Source organism: Macaca thibetana, chromosome 16, assembly GCF_024542745.1.
Source record: "Macaca thibetana thibetana isolate TM-01 chromosome 16, ASM2454274v1, whole genome shotgun sequence".
NCBI lineage: Eukaryota > Metazoa > Chordata > Mammalia > Primates > Cercopithecidae > Macaca > Macaca thibetana.
In genome coordinates this window covers 36,388,148-36,409,780 of record NC_065593.1, presented here as the reverse complement: position 1 = coordinate 36,409,780, position 21,633 = coordinate 36,388,148, and the positions used below count along the sequence as shown (strand labels likewise).

Sequence of the window (21,633 nt, the reverse complement as noted above, 5' to 3'; positions counted from 1 at the left end):
CTCAGCCTCCCAAGTAGCTGGGACTACCAGTGCCCGCCACCATGCCCGGCTAATTTTTTCTATTTTTAGTAGAGATGGGGTTTCACCATGTTAGCCAGGATGGTCTTGATCTCCTGACCTTATGATCCGCAAAAGATATTAACAGCACTTAATTGTATAGCTATAGAGTTGAGTGTGTTTTTGTTTGGTTTGGTTTTTGAGATGGAATCTCACTGTCACCCAGATTGGAGTGGAGTTATGCGATCTCAGCTCACTGCAACCTCGGCCTCCCAGGCTTAATCAGTTCTCCCACCTCAGCCTCCCAAGTAGCTGGGACTAGAGGCATGCACCACCATGCTGGCTAATTTTTGTATTTTTTATAGAGATGGGGTTTTGCCCTGTTGCTCAGGCTCATCTCAAACTCCTGAGATCAAGCGATCTGCCCTCCTAGGCCTCCCAATGTGCTTGGATTCCAGGCTTAAGCCACTGTGCCAGGCCAGAGTAGTTCTGAACTTTCCACTGTCAATGAAAGAAATTCTAAACACCACCGATTCCACTGAGTTTGACCAAACTAACTGAAGACTTATTGTTGAATGTGGTAATACCATGTTTTTTCTTTACCCGAGAATCTGGGTGGTTTATAAGCATAAGCGTGAATTCTCCCTGAGGATAGTATTTATGTGCTGAGTGCTCAAATATAGACCATATTAGAAGTTAAGCAATGGGTTGAGTGGCCAACCAGATTTTGGTCAGTCCTACAAGACTTACTCTGACCTACCAAATGGGGTATAAATGCTTCTTGTATTCTCCCCACCAGTAGGGACTCAAAATTTTAATAGATCAGGGTAGTAAAACGGATGCTAGGTTTGAATCTTGGCTTTAAGAAAACCGTGCTGAGGTGTTTTGTTTGTTTGAGAGAGGGTATCACTCCGTCACCCAGGATGGAGTGCAGTGGTGCCATCACGGCTCACTCCCAGGCCGAAGGGATCCTCCCACCTCAGACCCCTGAGTAGCTGGGACCACCAGTACATGCTAGCATGCCTGGCTAATTTTTTGTACTTTTGGTAGAGACGGTGTTTAGCCATGTTGTTGAGGCTGGTCTCAAACTCATGAACTCAAGGTGATCCACCTGCCTCGACCTCCCAAAGTTCTGGGATTACAGGCATGAGCCACTGTGCCCGGCCAGCTTTCTTTCATCAGAATTGATATCAAACTATATGCTGAGCTTCTATGTCCTTATCTTCCTTTTGGCATGGCTATGCCCATTTGAAATGTGTGGGATTTGCTAAAGTGCTCAACATACGTTGTTTCCTTTTTTAGATGTAAGTATGTAGAGGACTCTGATTTGCAATATTTAGAAAGTTTCTCTAAGCTAGGAAGAAAAGTCAAGACTAAGAATCATTGCCAACAGGGCCGGGCACGGTGGCTCACGCCTGTACTCCCAGCACTTTGGGAGGTCGAGGCAGGCGGATCACGAGGTCAGGAGTTCAAGATCAGCCTGGCCAACATGGTGAAACCTCTTCTCTAATAATAATACAAAAATTATCCGGGCATGGTGGCATGCACCTGTAATCCCAGGTACTCGAAAGGCTGAGGCAGGAGACTCACTTGAACCCGGGGGGCAAAAGTTGCAGTGAGTTGAGACGGCGCCACTGCACTCCAGCATGGGCAACACAGTGAGACTCTGTCTCAAAAAAAAAAAAAAAAAAAAAAAAAAAATCATCGCCAATAGGTAGGAAATAAGTTACCCCCTGCTAAATAAGTTACACTCACTGAGACAAGGAAAGATCTCATAAACCACCTTCTAAACTGCTTCCTTTCCTCCCCAAAGTTCTGTAATTTAGAAGTGGCCACTACCACGGTTTGAACGCCCCTTCCCAACTCTGTACCACAAATGGAGCTCTTGTGTAGCCCAGCCCCTCCCTCTCAGGACCCCAGACCTACTAATAGGGACGTTAGTTGCTTACTTTTCCAGATACTGCTTAAGTTAGGCAGGCCATGAAGAAATAACGGTCTCAGAAACCCCCATGCTAGACATTCGACTCCCGGGTAGGTGTGGGTGGGTGCGCGGAATGGGAAGCGATGCCTCCCAACGGCCGTTGGGGGCTGGCCCACAATCCCTCGCGAGAGCGGGAAAAGCAATGGCGCGGGGGGGGGGGGGGGGGGGGGGGGGGGTCACAAAAGGGGGACGGTCAGCGGGAAGAGCCAAGAGACTGCAACTCTACAATGAAGACGCAGATTACTCGTAATTCCCTGAGCTTTTCACACCAAAATAATGGAAACTGGCCAGTGTGTGCTCGTTACACTCACTACTCCCACTCGAGATCATTCCTATTAGTAACTCTGAGGCTTCACCTAACAGGCCACAGTGGAGGCAAGGAAATGTTGTGTGGAGAACCCACTGGGCCTGGCTGTCCATCCTATGGTCTCCGTCCATCGTTTTACAGTCAGGGTGTACATTTGATGGGGAATCTCTAAATGGGACTTTGGGGAATCATAACGGAATAGTGCACAAGTGTGAAAATTTACAAGCCTGCGCAGAGCTGCAAGGCCCAGAGCCGCGTGCAGCGAAGCCACAAAGCCGGCCCCTTCCGCTTTACGTCTGACGTCACGCCGCACGCCCTGCCGAGGGCGTGCGCAGTTTGGCTGCTCCGGGGTTGGTCCCTGAGCTCGCGCGCCTGTGCGGCAAGACGTTTGGCTTTGAAATGCAGCGGGATTTGGTGAGTTTCCCGCTGTCTCCAGCGGTGCGGGTGAAGCTGGTGTCTGCGGGTTTCCAGACTGCTGAGGAACTCCTAGAGGTGAAACCCTCCGAGCTTAGCAAAGGTAACGACTCCTGATGGCAAGCTGAGGCACACCGGCCGCCGTCAGCGCCGCCTCAGTCTTCGCTCTTTCGCCTCGGGCTTCAGCCCAGTCTCCGTTAGATTCTGCTGCCTCCCACGTCCGCGTTTACAACGTGAAACAGCTACTTGACTCCACTTACAAGTTGTCTGAATGGTTAGGAGAACTGTGGTCGTGAAAACATTTACTAATTGCGTTTCCTCTGGCAATGCCTGCTGAATGCTTTGAGGATTGTCTCATTTAACCCTCAACCTGCTTACGTAGATTATTTTATTCAGTATATGTATTTTATTCAGTATATGGATGAGAGAACTGGTATCTTGCGGAAGTTAGGTAACTGTTCATGCTAAGTGGGTTAGGAAATGGTGGAGTCAGAATTGGTTGTCTAATTTTTGCTGTTCCAAGATCCAAGGGGTAAGGGTTAAATTTCAGAAATGCAGGATTTGTGTAGGACTAGAGACACTAAGAATGGGAAAGGGAGTAGAATCCCCGGAATCTTGAGGAAGCGGTAATATTCTCCTTTTGCGTAATTCACTGAAACACCCAAAACCTCATATTCCAGAGCACTGCAGATGGGAACCACTGCATCCCGAGGTATACAAATATGAAGCTGGCGTGGTCACTCGTGCACGTTACACTATGACATGTCCAGACCTGTGCTATTCACTGAAGAAGATGGAACAGAATTTTAAATTACTGCCCTTAATGGTGGAAAATACGGAGGTTTCGATTCACCTCTAAAGAATAAGTCTTGTAGACCCAATCTTAACTGTTTAAGTCATACCGCACGCAGACTGTGTCCCCCAAAATTTGATGGGCTCTTTTTTCTTCAAGTTGGTTTTTCAAAGAAGAAATATAAGACTCTGAATAATAATAATCACTAACAACTGTTGACCATTTTAGACAGCCTTGATATTCTACCAAGCTTTTTACATGTATCGTCTCATTCCCATTTTATAGAAGAAAAAAATCTGAGCAAAAAAGAAAAAGTGAAGTAACTTGCCCAAAGTCACGCAGTAAGTGGTGCCAGGATTTACAAACCCAGGCAATCTGATTCCAGCATTCAGGCTCTTGAACTGGATAGGATTTTCATTTCCTAAATGCTCTCATCACCATTGTCTTTTATTAGCCCCGTATTTATGGCTCATATTCTTACCAGATCAAGCACTGATAAACTGATACGTGATGTCATCCTCACCATTATTTCTTTACCAGCTTGTTTTGTAATTGCCATATTCTCTTCTCAGGCCATACTGTCAGATGGGTGAAATTGTGTAGTCGAGGACGCATAAATGTATTCTTTAAAATGCTTATGCATTGGATATTCTCATTAGTTTGGAGTGATACATGAATTTTTTACATCAGTTATTTCCATGAAAAGTTTTTATTATAAATAATATATGCATATTTGCTTCTTAAAGTTGTACCTTGTTGTAGGCAGTTAAAAAATCTGTTTTCATTCTCATCTGAAAAATAATTTGTATACCTTATGAGAGCAAGATAATTATGGCTTCATAAGACCAAAAGAGATAGTAAAAGTGTGGTAATAGTGAGTACATTTTTATTTCTGCTTCCTGAGACACTTGTAGGTACTCAGAAATGCTTTAGTTGAATTGTTTCTGAGGTAATAGGTAATTCTTTATGTGATGACTAAGGCAACAAATGCCTTTATTAAGCTGAATTTTTTTTTTTTTTTTTTTTTTTTGAAGCGAAGTCTCACACTGTCATCCAGGCTGGAGTGCAATGGTGCGATCTCTGCTCACTGTAACCTCCACCTTCTGGGTTCAAGCAATTGTCCTGCCTCAGCCTCCCAAGTAGCTGGGATTATAATGCATGCCACCACACCTGGCTAATTTTTGTATGTTTAGTAGAGACGGGGTTTCACTATGTTGGCCAGGCTGGTCTTGAACTCCTGACCTCAGGTGATCCAGCTGACTCAGCCTCCTAAAGTACTGGGATTATAGGAATGAGCCACTGTGTCCGGCCAAACTGAAAAATTAAATGTTGATAGAATGTTGCATTTTTATGTTTCTCTACTCCTAGCATCACTCTTGTCTAAAAATTAAAATTAATGAAGACAAGCCATTATCATGTTACACTTTTAAATCTCTGAAATTAGGGTTCTTTTTTTCTTATTTTACTTTCAGAAGTTGGGATATCTAAAGCGGAAGCCTTAGAAACTCTGCAAATTATCAGAAGAGAATGTCTCACAAATAAACCAAGATATGCTGGTACATCTGAGTCAGGCAAGAAGTGTACAGCACTGGAACTTCTTGAGCAGGAGCATACCCAGGGCTTCATAATTACCTTCTGTTCAGCACTAGATGATATTCTTGGGGGTGGAGTACCCTTAATGAAAACAACAGAAATTTGTGGTGCACCAGGTGTTGGAAAAACACAATTATGGTAAAATAAAGTGTTCTCCTTTTAAGGGTGGGTTTAATAACATATTATGAAAGCAGTATTTTGTACTGTTGGTTTACAGTCAGGAAACCAAATAAGGTATATATGTGCTGTTAATTTTAAGTGTATATGTGCATTAAACAAAAATTAACTTACTATTTGTGTTACTTCAGTATCCCTTCTTGATAAATTGATGCAATTATTTTGATGTGAAAAAATGTTTCTTTTGCAAATTGTAGTGCAGTCTTAAGGTTAAACGGTAAGTTTCTGCTTTATTCATTCCTGAGACGATATTTGAAAGTCAGATGTTTGAAAGTAGATTTATGGCTGGGGTAGTGGCTCATGCCTATAATCCCAGCACTTTGGGAGGCTGAGGCAGGAAGATCACTTGAGTCCAGGAGTCTGAGGCCCGTCTGGGCAGCATAGTGAGACCTCGACTCTACTAAAAATGAAAAATTAGCCAAGAGTGGTGTGCCTGTGATCTTAGCTACTTGGGAGGCTGAGGCAGGAGGATTGCTTGAGCTGGGGAGGTCGAAACTGCAGTGAGCCTTGATCACATCACTGTCTGGGCAGCAGAGTGAGACCCTATCTCCAAAAAAAAAAAAAAGAGGCTGAGGGTGGTGGCTCACACCTGTAATCCCAGCACTTTGGGAGGCTGAGGCGGGCGGATCACCTGAGATCAGGAGTTCGAGACCAGCCTGGCCAACATGGCAAAACCCCGTCTCTACTAAAAATACAAAAAATTAGCCAGGCATGGTGGTGCACACCTGTAGTCTCAGCTGCTCGGGAGGCTGAGGCAGGAGAATTGCTTGAACCTAGGAGGCAGAGGTTGCAGTGAGCTGAGATCATGCCACTGTACTCCAACTTGGGTGACAGAGCAAGACTCTGTAAGTAGATTTATGTATAATAAGGAGCTCCATTTTGAGAGGCCTGGAAATAATTAAAATATCCTTAATCGGCCAGGCGTGGTGGCTCATGCCTGTAATCCCAGCACTTTGGGAGGCCGAGACAGGTGGATCACGAGGTCAGGAGATCGAGACCATCCTGGCTAACACGGTGAAACCCTGTCTCTACTAAAAAATACAAAAAATTAGCCGGACGTGGTGGCGGGCACCTGTAGTCCCAGCTACTTGGGAGGCTGAGGCAGGAGAATGGCATGAACCTAAGAGGTGGAGCTTGCAGTGAGCCGGGATCACACCACTGAACTCCAGCCTGGGCAACAGAGCGAGACTGCGTCTAAAATAATAATAATAATAAAAATAAATAAAATAAAATGTCCTTAATCTTGGTTTTATAGGCATGCTGTCCCCCAATCCAGTTGATTCACATATGGTCGATTGGTTCACATTATATCTGGAGTCATGAAGAGTTAGACATTTCTGTTGCCTTGGGGAACATATTTGCATTTATAAAACTTTAGTGGTACCTAACTTGTTATTATCTAGAGTTTCAAAAACACTGCCTTAGATCATCATGATGATTTGGTTATTTGTCATCTTTTTATTGACAGTATGCAATTGGCAGTAGATGTGCAGATACCAGAATGTTTTGGAGGAGTGGCAGGTGAAGCAGTTTTTATTGATACAGAGGGAAGTTTTATGGTTGATAGAGTGGTAGACCTTGCTACTGCCTGCATTCAGCACCTTCAGCTTATAGCAGAAAAACACAAGGGAGAGGGTAAGTTAGCAAATGATCCTCTTTTTTTCTGTATTAGTAAAAGCAATTTGCATTTGTGCCCATCTCAGACCTCAGCAACAGACCATTTGGATGTGAAGCCTAATGACTTGACCATGAACTAGTGTTAAACTCTTTTACTACTGTTGCAAAATGAGAAATGCCACAGCCTGGACTGGCTTTTTTTTCTTCCCCTTTTATGGCCCTCACTTCTTCCTGTAGGAGCTTTGGGACAAAACCTATGTATGTATTTCATTCATCATACTGCATCTTATCAGGTGTAATTTAATGGTTTTGGACACCTTAATATAAGCAGCTGTTGTTAAAAGCGTTTCAATGTATAATAGCTTCCATATTGGTTTTCCAAAAACCAAAGTAGCTTTGAAAACCACGTCTGAGGCCAGGTGCAGTGGCTTATGCCTATAATCCCAGGACTTTGGGAGGCTGAGGCGGGTGAATCACCTGAGGTCAGGAGTTCGAGACCAGCCTGGCCAACACGATGAAATTCTGTCTGTACTAAAAATACCAAAGTTAGCCAGGTGTGGTGGCACATGCCTGTAATCTCAGCTACTCAGGAGGCTGAGGCGGGAGAATCACTTGAACTCGGGAGTCGGAGGTTGCAGTGAGCCCAGATTGCGCCACTGCACTCCAGCCTAGGCAGCAGTGAGACTACTCTGTCTCTTAAAAAAAGAAAAAAAAAAAAAACCACGTCTGAAATGTTTGAATTGTTAAGCAGATTGACTTGGGGGCTTTGATTATATAGCTGATTTCATAACTGCACTAATTGTTAAAGTGTTTGGGAGGTGTTTTTTGGTGCTTGTTATGTGTGGGAAAAGAAAGAGAGATCAGCCTCTTACTGTGTCTATATAGAAAGAAGTAAGCATAAGAGACTCCATTTCTGTATTTGAGATGCTGTTAATCTGTGACCCTACCCCCAACCTTGTCCTTGCAAGAGACATGTGCTGTGGTGACTCAAGGTTTAATGGATTTTGGGCTGTGCAGGATGTGTCTTCGTTAAACAAGTGCCTGAAGGCAGCTTGCTGGTTAAAAGTCATCACCATTCTCTTAATTTCGACTACCCAGGGACCTCTGCTTGGAAAGCTAGGTATTGTCCAAGGTTTCTCCCCATGTGATAGGCTGAAACAATGCTGCTAAAAGGTTTATGGAGATGTTTGCATATGCATCTCAAGGCACAGCATTTTCCTTTAAACTTATTCATGTCACAGAGATTTTTGTTCATATGTCTACTGCTGATTTCCTCCCTACAATGATCCTATTGTCCAGCCACTCCCTTATCTTTAAGATGGTAAAGATAATTATCAACAAATACTAAGGGAACTCAGAGACCGGTGCTGGCGTGGGTCCTCTGTAAGCTGAGCGCCGGTCCCCTGGGCCCACTTTTTCTTTCTCTATACTTTGTCTCTGTGTCTCATTTCTTTTCTCAAGTCTCTCATTCCACCTAACGAGAAACACCCACAGGTGTGAAGGGGCAGGCCACCCCTTCAGTTATGTGAAAATAAAGTGACTGTAAAACAATTTTTTGTTGTTGCTTTTTGAGACGAAGTTTCGCTCTTGCTGCCCAGGCTGGAGTGCAGTGGCACAATCTCAGCTCACCGCAACCTCCACCTCCCAGGTTCAAGGGATTCTCCTGCCTCAGCCTCCTGAGAAGCTGGGATTACAGGCATGTGCCACCATGCCCAGCTAATTTTGTATTTTTAGTAGAGACAGAGTTTCTCCATGTTGATCAGGCTGGTCTCGAACTCCTGATCTCAGGTGATCCTCTCGCCTCAGCCTCCCAAAGTGCTGGGATTACGGGCGTGAGCCACTGCACCCGGCCAGTCTTTTTTTTCTTTTTCAAGGCAGAGTCTTGCTCTGTCGCCCAGTTTAGAGTGCAGTGGCATGCTCTCGGTTCACTGCAACCTCCACCTTCCAGGTTCAAGCGATTCTCCTGCCTTAGCCTCTTCCTGAGTAGCTGGGATTACAGGTATGTGTCACCAAGGCCAGCTAGTTTTTTTTTTTTTTTTTTTTTTTTGAGACAAAGTCTCGCTCTGTCGCCCAGGCTGGAGCGTAGTGGCGCAATCTTGGCTGACTGTAGGCTCCACCTCCTGGGTTCACACTATTCTCCTGCATCAGCCTCCCAAGTAGCTGGTACTACAGGCACCCACCACCACGCTTGGCTAATTTTTTTTGTATTTTTAGGAGAGACAGAGTTTCACCACGTTAGCTAGGATGGTCTTGATCTCCTGACCTCGTGATCTGCCTGCCAAAGTGCTGGAATTACAGGCATGAGCCACCACACCCGGCCATGCCCAGCTAATTTTTATATTTTTTGTAGAGACAGGGTTTCACCATGTAGGCAAGTCAGGTCTTGAACTCCTGACCTCAGGTGATCTGCCCACCTTGGCCTCCCAAAGTGCTGGGATTACAGGCGTGAGCCACTGTGCCCAGCCTAAAACAATTTTTGAAAGGTAATTTGTAGGCCGGGTGCAGTGTCTCATTCCTGTAAACCCAACACTTTGGGAGGCCTAGGTGGGCGGATCACCTGAAGTCAGGAGCCATGGTGAAACCCCATCTCTACTAAAAATACGAACAATTAGCTGGGCATGGTGGTGAGTGCCTATAATCCCGACTACTCAGGAGTCTGAGGCAGGAAAATCGCTTGAACCCAGGAGGTGGAAGTTACAGTGAGCCGAGATGGCGTCACTGCACTCCATTCTGGGCGACCAAAGTGAAACCCCTTCTCAAAAGAAAAGAAAGGAAATTTATATTCAAGTTCTTACCCTTTCAATTACTTATAAATTAAATGGCTTACGGAGTGACTGTTTTCTTTTTTATTTATTTATTTTGAGATGGAGTCGCGCTCTATTACCCAGGCTGGAGTGCAGTGGCACGATCTCGGCTCACTGCAACCTCTGCCTACTGGGTTCAAGCAATTCTGCCTCAGCCTCCTGAGTAGCTGGGACTACGGGCGTGTACCACAATGCCTGGCTAATTTTTTGTGTTTTTAGTAGAGATGGGGTTTCGCCATGCTGACCAGGCTGGTCTCAAACTCCTGACCTCATGATCTGCCTGCCTTAGCCTCCCAAAGTGCTGGGATTACAGGCGTGAGCTATGGGTTTTCTTTTTCTTTGTTTTATTTATTTTTTGGATGTGCGGTCTTTATTCTTTCCTCTAGAAGTTTTAAAAAAAATGCTTTTCATAAGATTTCCTTTAAATGAGTGTAATCAGCTGGATTTTTTTTTTTTTAATGAAGGTACTAAGTGTCCCATTTTGCTGATGACCGGCATGCTTACTGAAAGCCCTTTGGGCCCTAGCAGAATATGCTACCCCAAAATAAGCCACTTTGGCATAAGGATTATTTTGAGCTGAAGGCAATTGAGAAGAAACAGATAAATCTGTCTACCCTTCCTAAATACAGGATATAAATGTACAGAAGAGTCCCATCTTCCCTCTCTTACCAGGAAGACAAAAGTTAATCGCCGCAGACAACTTTCGACCGTTATCAGCGTACATAACAAATTTTACTAGCTATCTTTTATCTCCAATTAGTTTCAATATTTGCTGCCTTTAGAGACTCATGGTTCTTTTCCTTTGTCTTGTTACTTCTCTAAAAATTTATTGTACCTTCGGGAAGATAAGCTCAAATTTTTTTTTTTTTTTTTGAGATGGAATCTGGCTCTGCTGCCCAGGCTGGAGTGCAGTGGCGCAATCTTGACTCGCTGCAACCTTCACCTCCCAGGTTCAAGTGATTCTCCTGACTCAGCCTCCCAAGTAGCTGGGAGCTGCAAATACAGGCGCATGCCACCATACCTGGCTAATTTTTGTATTTTTAGTAGAGACAGAGTTTCATCATGTTGGCCAGACTCGTCTCAAACTTCTGACCTCAAGTGATCCTCCTACCTTGGCTTCCCTAAGTGCTTGGATTATGGGTGTGAACACCTGTGCCCGGCCCCAAATCTAACCAAACTTTTGAGTTACTAATCTCTGGACTTCCCTGTGTTGTTACATGCACTATGCATGATTAAAAAACTGTTTTTCTCTTGTTAATCCATCTTTTGTCAGTCCGATTTACAGGGCTCCAGCCAAGAAACCTAAGAGGGTGGCAGGAAAAAAATTTTTCTTCCCCTATACCTTAAAGCTACCCATGCCACTATGTGTGTTTGTATTAGTGTCTTAAAACCTTACCGTAAATAGAGTAGGTATAGCACTGGGATGTAAAGTTTTAATTTTTATTTATTTATTTACTTATTTATTTTTTAAGACAGAGTCTTACTCTGTTGCCCAGGCTGGAATGCAGTGGCGCAATCTCAGTTCACTGCAAGCTCCGCCTCACGGGTTCACGCCATTCTCCTGCCTCAGCCTCCCGAGTAACTGGGACTACAGGTGCCTGCCACCATGCCTGGCTAATTTTTTGTATTTTTAGTAGAGATGGGGTTTCACCGTGTTAGGCAGAATGGTCTCGATCTCTTGACCTCGTGATCCACCTGCCTTGGCCTCCCAAAGTGCTGGATTACAGGTGTGAACCACCACACTTGGCCTAAAGTTTTTAAATGATTGATATGAGATTGATTAAGTTGGCATTGTTTTGGTGAAAATTTGACTCTTGTTACGTGTATATTTGCAATAGGAAATATTTTCTTTTTTTTTTTTTTTTTTTTTTTTTTTTTTTTTTTTTTTTGAGACGGAGTCTCACTCTGTAGCCCAGGCTGGAGTGCAGTGGCTGGATCTCAGCTCACTGCAAGCTCCGCCTCCCGGGTTCACGCCATTCTCCGGCCTCAGCCTCCCAAGTAGCTGGGACTACAGGAGCCCGCCACCTCGCCTGGCTAGTTTTTTGTATTTCTTAGTAGAGACGGGGTTTCACCGTGTTAGCCAGGATGGTCTCGATCTCCTGACCTCGTGATCCGCCCGTCTCGGCCTCCCAAAGTGCTGGGATTACAGGCTTGAGCCACCGTGCCCGGCCGGAAATATTTTCGATTCTAAAATATAGCTTCTTGTTTTTTGAGAGTTAAAATTTAAGTACATTTTATTTTTAATATTTTACTTTTTTTGAAATGGTCTCACTTTGTCACCCAGGCCGAAATGCAGTGGCATGATCACAATTCACTGCAGCTTTGACCTCCCTGGGCTCAGATGATTCTCTGACTTTAGCCCCCTAAGTAGCTGGGGCTACAGGTGGGCACCACCATGCCTAGCTACTTTTTTTTTGCATTTTTTATAGAGACGGAATTTTGCCATGTTGCCCAGACTGGTCTTGAATTCATGGGCTCAAGAGATCTGCCTGCCTTGGCATCCTAAAGTGTTAGAATTACAGGCATGTTTCACCGTGTAGAGACGGGGTTTCACCGTGCCTGGCTAAGTACATTTTAAAATGCAGTAACTGGCCGGGCACCGTGGCTCATGCCTGCAATCCCAGCACTTTGGGAGGTCGAGGCAGGCAGATCACGAGATCAGGAGGTGGAGACCATCCTGGCTAACACAGTGAAACCCCGTCTCTACTAAAAATACAAAAAATTAGCTGGGCGTGGTGGCTGGTGCCTGTAGTCCCAGCTGCTTGGGAGGCTGAGGCAGGAGAATAGCATGAACCCGGGAGGCAGAGCTTGCAGTGAGCTGAGATTGTGTCACTGCACTCTAGCCTGGGGGATAGAGGGAGACTCTGTCTCAAAAAAAAAGAAAAAAGAAAAGAGAAAATGCAGTAACTCTATTGGTTTTTCTCTGAAATAGATGTAAAACCAAACTGTTTTGTTTGTTTGTTTGTTTTTCTTTTTTTCTGAGACAGAGTCTTGTTCTGTTGCCCAGGCTGGAGTGCAATGGTGAGATCTTGACTCACTACAACCTCCGTCTCCTGGGTTCAAGCAAGTCTCCTGCCTCAGCCTCCTGAGTAGCTGAGATTACAGGTGTGTACCACCACACCAGGCTAATTTTTATATTTTTAGTAGAGATGGAGTTTCACCATGTTGACTAGGCTGGTCTTGAACTCCTGACCTAGTGATCCACCCACCCAGCCTCCCAAAGTGCTGTGATTACAGGTGTGAGCCACTGCTCCCGGCCTCAAACTGTTTGTTTTAAACATCAAAGCTAAGAAAGATTTTATATAATTGTTGGTATTAAATATCAAATTGTACTACAGCATTCAAGAGAAAAAATGCTTCATTTGAACATTTTTTCCTAACTTTTCTTTTTCTTTTTTTTGAGACGGAGTTTCATTCTGTCACCCAGGTTGGAGTACAGTGTGGCTATCACAGCTTACTGCAGCCTTGACCTCCCAGGCTCAAGCGATCCTCTCACCTTAACCTCCTGAGTAGCTATGACCACAGTTGCACACTACCACACCTGACTAATTTTTGTATTTTTTGCAGAGATGGGATTTTGCCATGTTGTCCAGGCTGCCATTAACTCTTAATTTGTAGTCCTATAGAAAAAAACAAGAAAGAGAAACTTCCATTATGTTACTTCTGTTCAATGAAGCCAGTGACTAGAAATATGAAAAGGCAGGCATTAAAATACTGGTTATATATGTTTATAAATAATTTTACATTGCCTAATAGGAAACAGTGGAAAATGTGAAAGTAAAAGATCAGGTTGGGTGTGGTGGCTCATGCCTGTAATCCCAGCACTTTGGGAAGCTGAAGTGGCTCTGATCACTTGAGGTCAGGAGTTCAAGACCAGCCTGGCCAACATGGTGAAACCCCGTCTCTACTAAAAATACAAAAATTAGCTAGGTGTGGTGGGGAGTGGCTATAATCCCAGCTACTCAAGAGGCTGAGGCAGGACAATCGCTTGAGCCCAAGAGGCAGAGGTTGCAGTGTGCTGAGATCATGTCACTGCACTCCAGCCTGGGCAACAGAGTAAGACTTTATCTGGGAAAAAAAAAAAAAATTCAAGGGGCTGGACACAGTGCTTTATGCCTGTAATTCCAGTGCTTTGGGAGGCTAGGGCAGGAGGATCCCTTGAGCCTAGGAATTCAAGGTTGTGGTGAGCTATGATTGTGCCACTGTGCTCTAACCTGGGCGTCAGAGTGAGACCTTACCTCTAAACAAATTAAGAGAGAGATCAGAAATTGTGAACTGATAGTTTATGGTAATTTTGCTACAGTTTGTCATCTTTCTGTTAAAGAATTTTGTTATACAAATGAGAACATTTTGTTATTAAAAAGTATTGTTTTCTTACAATTGCCAGCACATCCAAACAGGTAAAACTAATTAAGATTGTTTTGTTGTTTCAGAACACCGAAAAGCTTTGGAGGATTTCACTCTTGATAATATTCTTTCCCATATTTATTATTTTCGCTGTCGTGACTACACAGAGTTACTGGCACAAGTTTATCTTCTTCCAGATTTCCTTTCAGAACACTCAAAGGTATGAGTCAGACTACTGAAATGTAACTAAACAACAGTTTTTTGAGGTGTTTGATAAGCATGAAAAAATAACCAGTACAATAGCATAAAATCAAAGTCAAAGCCAATTGAGAAGACCTCTTCCTTCCTTGACCTACAATTTATTTATATTTATATTTGTTTTGTGTATGTATATGTATATGTATATATAGTTTATGCCCAGAGTAAGAAATTGAAATAATATAGAAGTTTCATTTCCAGTAATAGTGGAATAGCTCCTGTCAAACCATATTGTATAGAAAAGTATGAAATGAAGAATAAAAACTTCCTTCTGCTACTGTTTTCTAGTGCCTCCCCCCAAAGTTGATCACTATTGGCCAGGTGCAGTGGCTCATACTTGTAATCCCAGCACTTAGGGAGGCCACGGTGGGAGGATCACTTGAGCCCAGTAGTTCAAAACCAGCCTGGGCAACATAGTAAGACATTGTCTTTACCAAAAAAAAATTAACCGTGTGTGGTGTAGCTGTAGTCTCAGCTACCAAGGGCTGGGTGGAGCAGGGCTGAGGTGGGAGGATTGCTTGAGCCCAGCAGTTCAAGGCTACATTGAGCTACCATGCCATCATGTATCACCTTTTTTTTTTTTTTTGGTAGAAATGGAGTCAACTCCTAGGGTTAAGCGATTCTCCCACCTCGGCCTCCCAAAGTGCTGGGATTACAGGCATGAGCCACTGTGCCTGGCCCTTTAATTTAGATAAACATTGTCAGTGACAAAGATTGTCTTTGACCGAACTTGGCCCCATCCTGTCTTTGGCCTACCCAGCCCAGTCTTAGCAAAGAAACCTGCTAAGCTTCATAGAGAATCTCTCACATTTGATAGTCTGAGCACCTTTGATATCTGATCACGTTCCTCATTCCCCACCTTTGATATTTAAATCATTGGCCTGCCTTTATTTTGTTTGTTTATTTTTTTTGATTTGATGGAGTCTTGCTCTGTCACCCAGGCTGGAGTGCAGTGGCGCGATCTTGGCTCACTGCAACCTCTGCTTCCCGGGTTCAGGCAGTTCTCCTGCCTCAGCCCCCCAAGTAGCTGGGATGACAGGCATGCGCCATTATGCCCGCCTAATTTTTTTTTTTTTTTTTTTTTTTTGTATTTTTAGTAGAAACAGGGTTTTGCATGTTGGCCAGGCTGCTCACCTGGCTGGCCTGCCTTTAGTAAGAATCCTGTTCGGTCAGTTTAGCAAGAATTTCCCTACCCTTGATGTCTCACTGTTAGTAATTGTTCATTCACTGACCCCTTCACCTTGCTCTTGGTTGTGAATCCCCACTTGTCTTTGTATTCTGATTTGAACCCAATCTCTCTCCCCTATTGTGATACCCCTATTGGAATAGTCTTGAATATGGTCTCCTTACTGTTTTAAGAAGTGTTAGAATCATTTTTTCTTGAGCACAAATCGCCCTTCAGAAAGATTGCACCAATTTCTACTCTTACTGATAATATATGAGAATGCCTGTTACCCATCATCCTGACCTTATGAATATTTTTGCCAGGATTCTGCATGGAAAATGCCATCTCTTTGTTATTTATTTATTTAAATTAATTAATTAATTTTTTTGAGACAGAGTCTTGCTCTGTCACCCAGTCTGGCTAACATGGCAAAACCCCATCTCTACCTAAAAACACAAAAATTAGCCTGGTGTGGTGGCATGCGCCTGTGATCCCAGCTACTTGGGAGGCTGAGACAGGAGAATCTCTTGAACCTGGGAAGCGGAGGTTGCAGTGTGCCGAGATCGTGCCACTGCACTCCAGCCTGGGCAACAGAGAAACTGTCTCAAAATAAATAAATAAAAATTAAATAAATAAATACAATAGAAATTAATTTTCTTGGTGTTCTGGAGCCTGGAAGTTCAAGATCAAAGTTCTAACTGATTCAGTTTCTGGCAAGGGCTTTCTTCCTGGCTTGCAGACAGCCATCTTTTCTGTGTGTCCTCATATGATAGGGAGGAAAAGAAGGAGAGAGTGAATTCCCTGGTGTTTCTTCTTTTTTTTTTTTCCTTTAATTTTTTTTTTTTTTTTGAGACAGAGTTTTGCTTTTGTCGCCCAAGCTGGAGTGCAATGGTGTGATCTCAGCTCACTACAACCTCCGCCTCCCGGATTCAAGCGATTCTCCTGTCTCAGCGTCCAGAGTAGCTGGGACTACAGGTGCGTGCCACCGTGCCTGGCTAATTTTTGTATTTTTAGTAGAGACGGAGTTTCCCCATGTTGGCCAAGATGTTCTCAATATCCTGACCTTGTGATCCGCCCGCCTCGGCCTCCCAAAGTGCTGGGATTATAGGCGTGAGCCACCGTGCCCGGACCGTGATGTTTCTTCTTACAAGGAGGCTATTAGGGTCCCATGTTTATGAACTTATTTAACTTTGATTACTTCCTTAGAAGCCCTTTCTCCTCATACATTCACGTTGGGGTTTAGGGATTCAACATACGAATTTTAAGTGGACACAATTGAGTTCCCAGAAGTTTGCCCCTGGCCCCTTGCCCCCCCACCCACCACATTCATGTTTTTCTTGTATCCATTCCATCCACACAGTCCCAAAGGTCTTAACTGGTTCGTTCCATCATCAACTCTTAAAAGTCCCAGGCCTCATCTAAATATTATCTAAATCAGAGATTGGTGAGACTCAAGTTATAATTCATCCTGAGGTGAAATTCCCTTCCAGCTGTGAACGTTTGAAATCAGGCAACTTATATGCTTTCAAAATACAATAGTAGGACAGGCATAGGATGAACATTCCCTAAAGGATTATGGGTCCCTAGCAAGGCAAATTTCATTAGACCATAAGGCTCAAGAATAATCTTGCTGGCCAGGCACGGTGGCTCATGCCTGTAATCCCAGCACTTCGGTAGGCTGAGGCAGGCGGATCACAAAGTCAGGAGTTTGAGACCACACTGGCCAATATGGTGAAACCCCATCTCTACTAAAAATACAAAAATTAGCCAGGCATGGTGGCGCGTGCCTGTAGTCCCAGCTACTCGGGAGGCTGAGGCAGAAGAATCACTTGAACCCAAGAGGCAGAGGAGGTTGCAGTGACATGAGATCATTCCACTGCACTCCAGCCTGGGTAACAGTGAGACTCTGTTTCAAAAAAATAATAATAAAAAGAATCATCCTTTGCTTTGATGCTCTGCCTTCCAGGCCCACTGCAGTAGCAGAGTCACCCTACTGCTCTGTGGGGTGACCCTGTCCCTTCCTCTCTCTGCAAGGGCCCCACCCTCTGAAACCAAGAAAAACATAGCATTGCCCCCTGGGCATATGTAAAGAGTGGCAGCTCTGAGGATCTGTGATCCCCTTTGGCATCATTCTTTCCTTTTCTTGAGGAATAGGGCACATTCACAGTCAAGTAGCTAATGGTTTTGTCTTGTGGAATCAAGGAAGTCCAACAGTCTTCTTTCATTCTTTCCCACTTTCTCTGCCTTTACTTCAAACTAGCAGTGTTTCTGCTGTTATAATCCCTTATCTGTCACTGGCATCTGCTGAGATGGCTGATTAACATCATGGATAATCTATTTATAGAGTGATTGTTCAACCCTACCTTTGGTCTTCTCTCTAGAGCAAGCTTTCTTATTTTTAGCAATATGGATAGGCTGAGAATTTTCCACATCTCTAAGTTCTGGTTCCTTCTTGCTGAACAATTCCTTCTTCAATTCATCTGTCTCCTCTTTCATTTTTACTGTAAGTGATCTAGGAGGAACCAAGCCACTTCCTGTACACTTTGCTAAGAAATCTCCTGAGATAAATAGCCAATTTCATTTCTCACAAGTTTTACCTTCCATAAAATACTAGAACACAGTCAGCCAAGTTATTTGCCACTTTATACTAAGCACCAGCTTTCCTTCAGTTTTCAATAACGTGTTCCTCATTTCTGTATAAAGTCTCACCAGAATAGCCGGGCGTGGTGGCTCACGCCTGTAATCCCAGCACTTTGGGAGGCTGAGGCGGGCAGAGTGCCTGAGGTCAGGAGTTCAAGACCAGTCTGGCCAACATGGTGAAACCCCATCTCTACTAAAAATACCAAAAAATTAGCTGGGCGTGGTGGCGGGCACCTGTAATCCCAGCTACTGGGGAGGCTGAGGCGGGGGAATTGCTTGAACCAGGGAGATGGAGGTTGCAGTGAACTGAGAATGATGCCACTGTACTCCAGCCTGGGCAACAGAGCGAGACTCCATCTCAAAAAAAAAAAAGCCTCACCAGAATTGCCCTTAATGTCCATATTTTCAGTATGTGCCCCAAAACTTTTCCAGCCTTTGCTTATTACCCAATTTCAAAATCACTTCCACATTTTAGGTATTTGTTATAGTAGTATCTCACTTCTCTCACCCCCCAACCCACCATACCTCATATCTTTATACTAAAATCTGTTGTGGTCACCTCAGGCTACCATAACAAAAATACTATAGTCTCGAGTGGCTTGAACAACAGAAATTTTATTTTCTTACAGTTCTGGAGACTAGAACCTCAAGATCAAGGTTCTGGCTGATTGGTCTCTGGTGAGAGCTCTCTCCCTGGCTTGTAGATGGCCACCTTCTTGCTGTGTCCTCATGGGAAGGAAGGAAGAGGAGTGAGCTCTTTGGTGTCTTGTTCTTCAAGGACACGAATCTTTTCAAATCAGGATGTTATTCTCATGACCTCATTTTACATTAATTACTACCTTAGAGGCCCGCTCTCCGAATACTGTCACACTGGGAGATAGGGCTTCAACTTACGAATATTGGGGGGACACAGAGCATTGGTCATGTGTGGAGTCATGAAAAGTGGAATCAACCTGTGCACACATTCCCAGCTAAGGATGAACAAGGTCATGTTCTGCCTTTTTATATCAGCTGTCATACTGTAAATAAGTGTCCTTTTCACCGTCTTTATAAGCCACTTTTTTTTGCATTTTTGTGCTTTTTATTAGTGTTAAACTATTCTTCATCACTTCGTCCGGTTTTATTTTGTTATAATTATTGGAAATTACCTTATTCGTGTGTTTGTTTGCATATTAATGGTACCTTACTCCACTAAAACATAAACTCCAAGAGAGCAGGGACCTTCTCTTTTATTTACTATATTCTTCTCTCTTATTTACTATATCATCCCCAATGCCTGGAACAGTAACTAGCATATAGGAAAGGATGTGTCAGTTAATACTTCTAAATGAAGAAACAAATACTTTAAAAAAAATGACTGACTTAGACATTGCTTCATAAAAACCTCTTCTTTAATCTAGCCCTCACTAGATAGAAAAAAAAAACAGCATTGGGGTTTTTTGTTTGTTTACATTTCGATTAGTTTCTAGATGCTTTTTGATTTTGTGATCTTAAGGTTTATATATTGGTTTATTCTTCTAACCTCGCTGTTTATGTTTTGCTTTGGGAGGGCTTTCTTTTGAAAGGGTTTTACTCTGTCCCCCACGCTGAAGTACATGGCAAGGTTTCACCATGTTGGCCAGGCTGGTCTCAAACTCCTGACCTCATGATCCACCTGCCTCGGCCTCCCAAAGTGCTGGGATTACAGGTTTGAGCCACTGCACCCAGCCTGAAGGGGTGTTTTTTTTTTTTTTCAAGAAACATAAAAGGAACCCTGAAGGTAAAATTGGTGTGTTTAATTGACAAATTTGTTGTTTTACCAAGACTTTTTCTTTACCCCTTTTCCGAATGTTTTGTAAATACTTTAAATGTGCTTTTTATCAGTAAAGACTGTGTACAGTGGCAAGTTATAAGAAAATTATAATTATTCGGCTGGGCGCAGTGGCTCATGCCTGTAATCCCAGCACTTTGGAAGGCCAAGGTGGGCGGATCACGAGGTCAGGAGATTGAGACCATCCTGGTTAACACAGTGAAACGCCATTTCCACTAAAAAATACAAAAAAATTAGCCGGGTGTGGTGGCAGGCGCCTGTAGTCCCAGCTACTCAGGAGGCTGAGGCAGGAGAATGATGTGAACTCGGGAGGTGGAGCTTGCAGTGAGCCGAGATCACGCCACTGCACTCCAGCCTGTGTTACAGAGCGAGACTCTGTCTCAAAAAAAAGAAAAAAGAAAATTATAATTATTCCTTTTTCTTTTTGAATTTCTTTTTTTTTTTTTTTTTTTTTTTGAGACAAAGTCTTACTCTGTTGCCCAGACAGGAGTACAGTGGCACAACCTCTGCTGCCAGGGTTCAAGCGATTCTCCTGCCTCAGCCTCCCGAGTAGCTGGGGTTACAGGTGCCTGCCACTGCGCCTAGCTAATTTTTGTAGTTTTAGTAGAGATGGAGTTTCACCATCTTGGCCAGGCTGGTCTTGAACTCCTGACCTCGTGATCCACCTGCCTCGGCCTGCCAAAGTGTTGGGATTACAGGTGTGAGCCGTCGTGACTGGCCTTTGAATTACTTTTTTAAAGTTGAGAAATTATCAAAGCAGAGTCCATTTTAACTTTTAGTGATTACCGCAGAAAGTATTGGGTGAATAGCTTTGTAACTTTTCAAAAGAAAGCCATTTTTTAGACAGTTGGAAATAAAGCCCTGGGTTTTAAGATTTTTTCTTGTAATGGACTATGGTTTTTGGATGTCATTTTTATTATTTTATTTTTGATACCAAATCTAATATTATCTCTTCTGTATTTAGGTTCGACTAGTGATAGTGGATGGTATTGCTTTTCCGTTTCGTCATGACCTAGATGACCTGTCTCTTCGTACTCGGTTATTAAATGGCCTAGCCCAGCAAATGATCAGCCTTGCAAATAATCACAGATTAGCTGTAAGTATTAACTAGTGAAGAGAATTTTAGAACAAAGTCAAGACTGTATAAAATGTTAATGTCTAGAAATATCAAAATAGCATTTGCCTGACAAATAATATAGACATGCAGTTTTGAGTAAAGTTTCAGTTTGGTTTTGGTTTCTATTAAAAAATTCTGGTCATAAGTGTCAGTTTTTCTGGAAAACAAGCATAATTAATATGTCATTTTTAAAAATGGACTTTGTGGTTGGGCGCAGTGGCTCACGCTTGTAATCCTAGCACTTTGGGAGGCCAAGGCAGGTGAATCATGAGGTCAGGAGTTTGAGACTAGCCTGGCCAACATGGTGAAACTCTGTGTCTACTGAAAAAAAAAAATACAAAAAATTATCCGGGCGTGGTGGCATGCCCCTGTAATCTCAGCTACTCGGGAGGCTGAGGCAGGAGAATCGCTTGAACCCAGGAGGCAGAGGTTGCAGTGGGCGGAGAACGCACCATCGCACTCCAGCCTGGGCAACAGCAAGACTCCGTCTCGAGAAAAAAAAAAGGATTTTGTTTGATAAAGAAGTGCCACCTTTGTTAATTGCAGTGTCTTCTTTGTTTAAATATACTTTGGATGTTTTTCAGGTTAACTCTTCCAATATCGCTGGTTTTCT

General features: G+C 43.5%; 3 protein-coding genes across 3 annotated transcripts in view; 1 reads left to right on the top strand and 2 right to left on the bottom strand.

The window, feature by feature from the left end:
• The window catches only part of IGBP1C (immunoglobulin (CD79A) binding protein 1 family member C), a 31,931-nt gene extending 29,903 nt beyond the window's left edge, over window positions 1-2,028 (bottom strand). The window contains exon 1 of the mRNA XM_050764751.1: window positions 1,947-2,028. The gene's annotated coding sequence lies outside the window, so the exon portion shown is untranslated. The remainder of the gene's footprint in view (window positions 1-1,946) is intronic.
• TEX14 (testis expressed 14, intercellular bridge forming factor) overlaps window positions 1-2,044 on the bottom strand; it is a 144,234-nt gene extending 142,190 nt beyond the window's left edge. Inside the window, exon 1 of the mRNA XM_050764814.1 lies at window positions 1,947-2,044. The gene's annotated coding sequence lies outside the window, so the exon portion shown is untranslated. The remainder of the gene's footprint in view (window positions 1-1,946) is intronic.
• Window positions 2,045-2,589: 545 nt separating this feature from the next.
• RAD51C (RAD51 paralog C) overlaps window positions 2,590-21,633 on the top strand; it is a 42,797-nt gene continuing 23,753 nt past the window's right edge. The window contains exons 1-5 of the mRNA XM_050764737.1: window positions 2,590-2,802; window positions 4,965-5,223; window positions 6,731-6,897; window positions 14,117-14,250; window positions 20,868-20,999. Of these exons, the coding sequence (XP_050620694.1) occupies window positions 2,685-2,802; window positions 4,965-5,223; window positions 6,731-6,897; window positions 14,117-14,250; window positions 20,868-20,999 (810 nt within the window). The 5' untranslated portion in view covers window positions 2,590-2,684. The remainder of the gene's footprint in view (window positions 2,803-4,964; window positions 5,224-6,730; window positions 6,898-14,116; window positions 14,251-20,867; window positions 21,000-21,633) is intronic.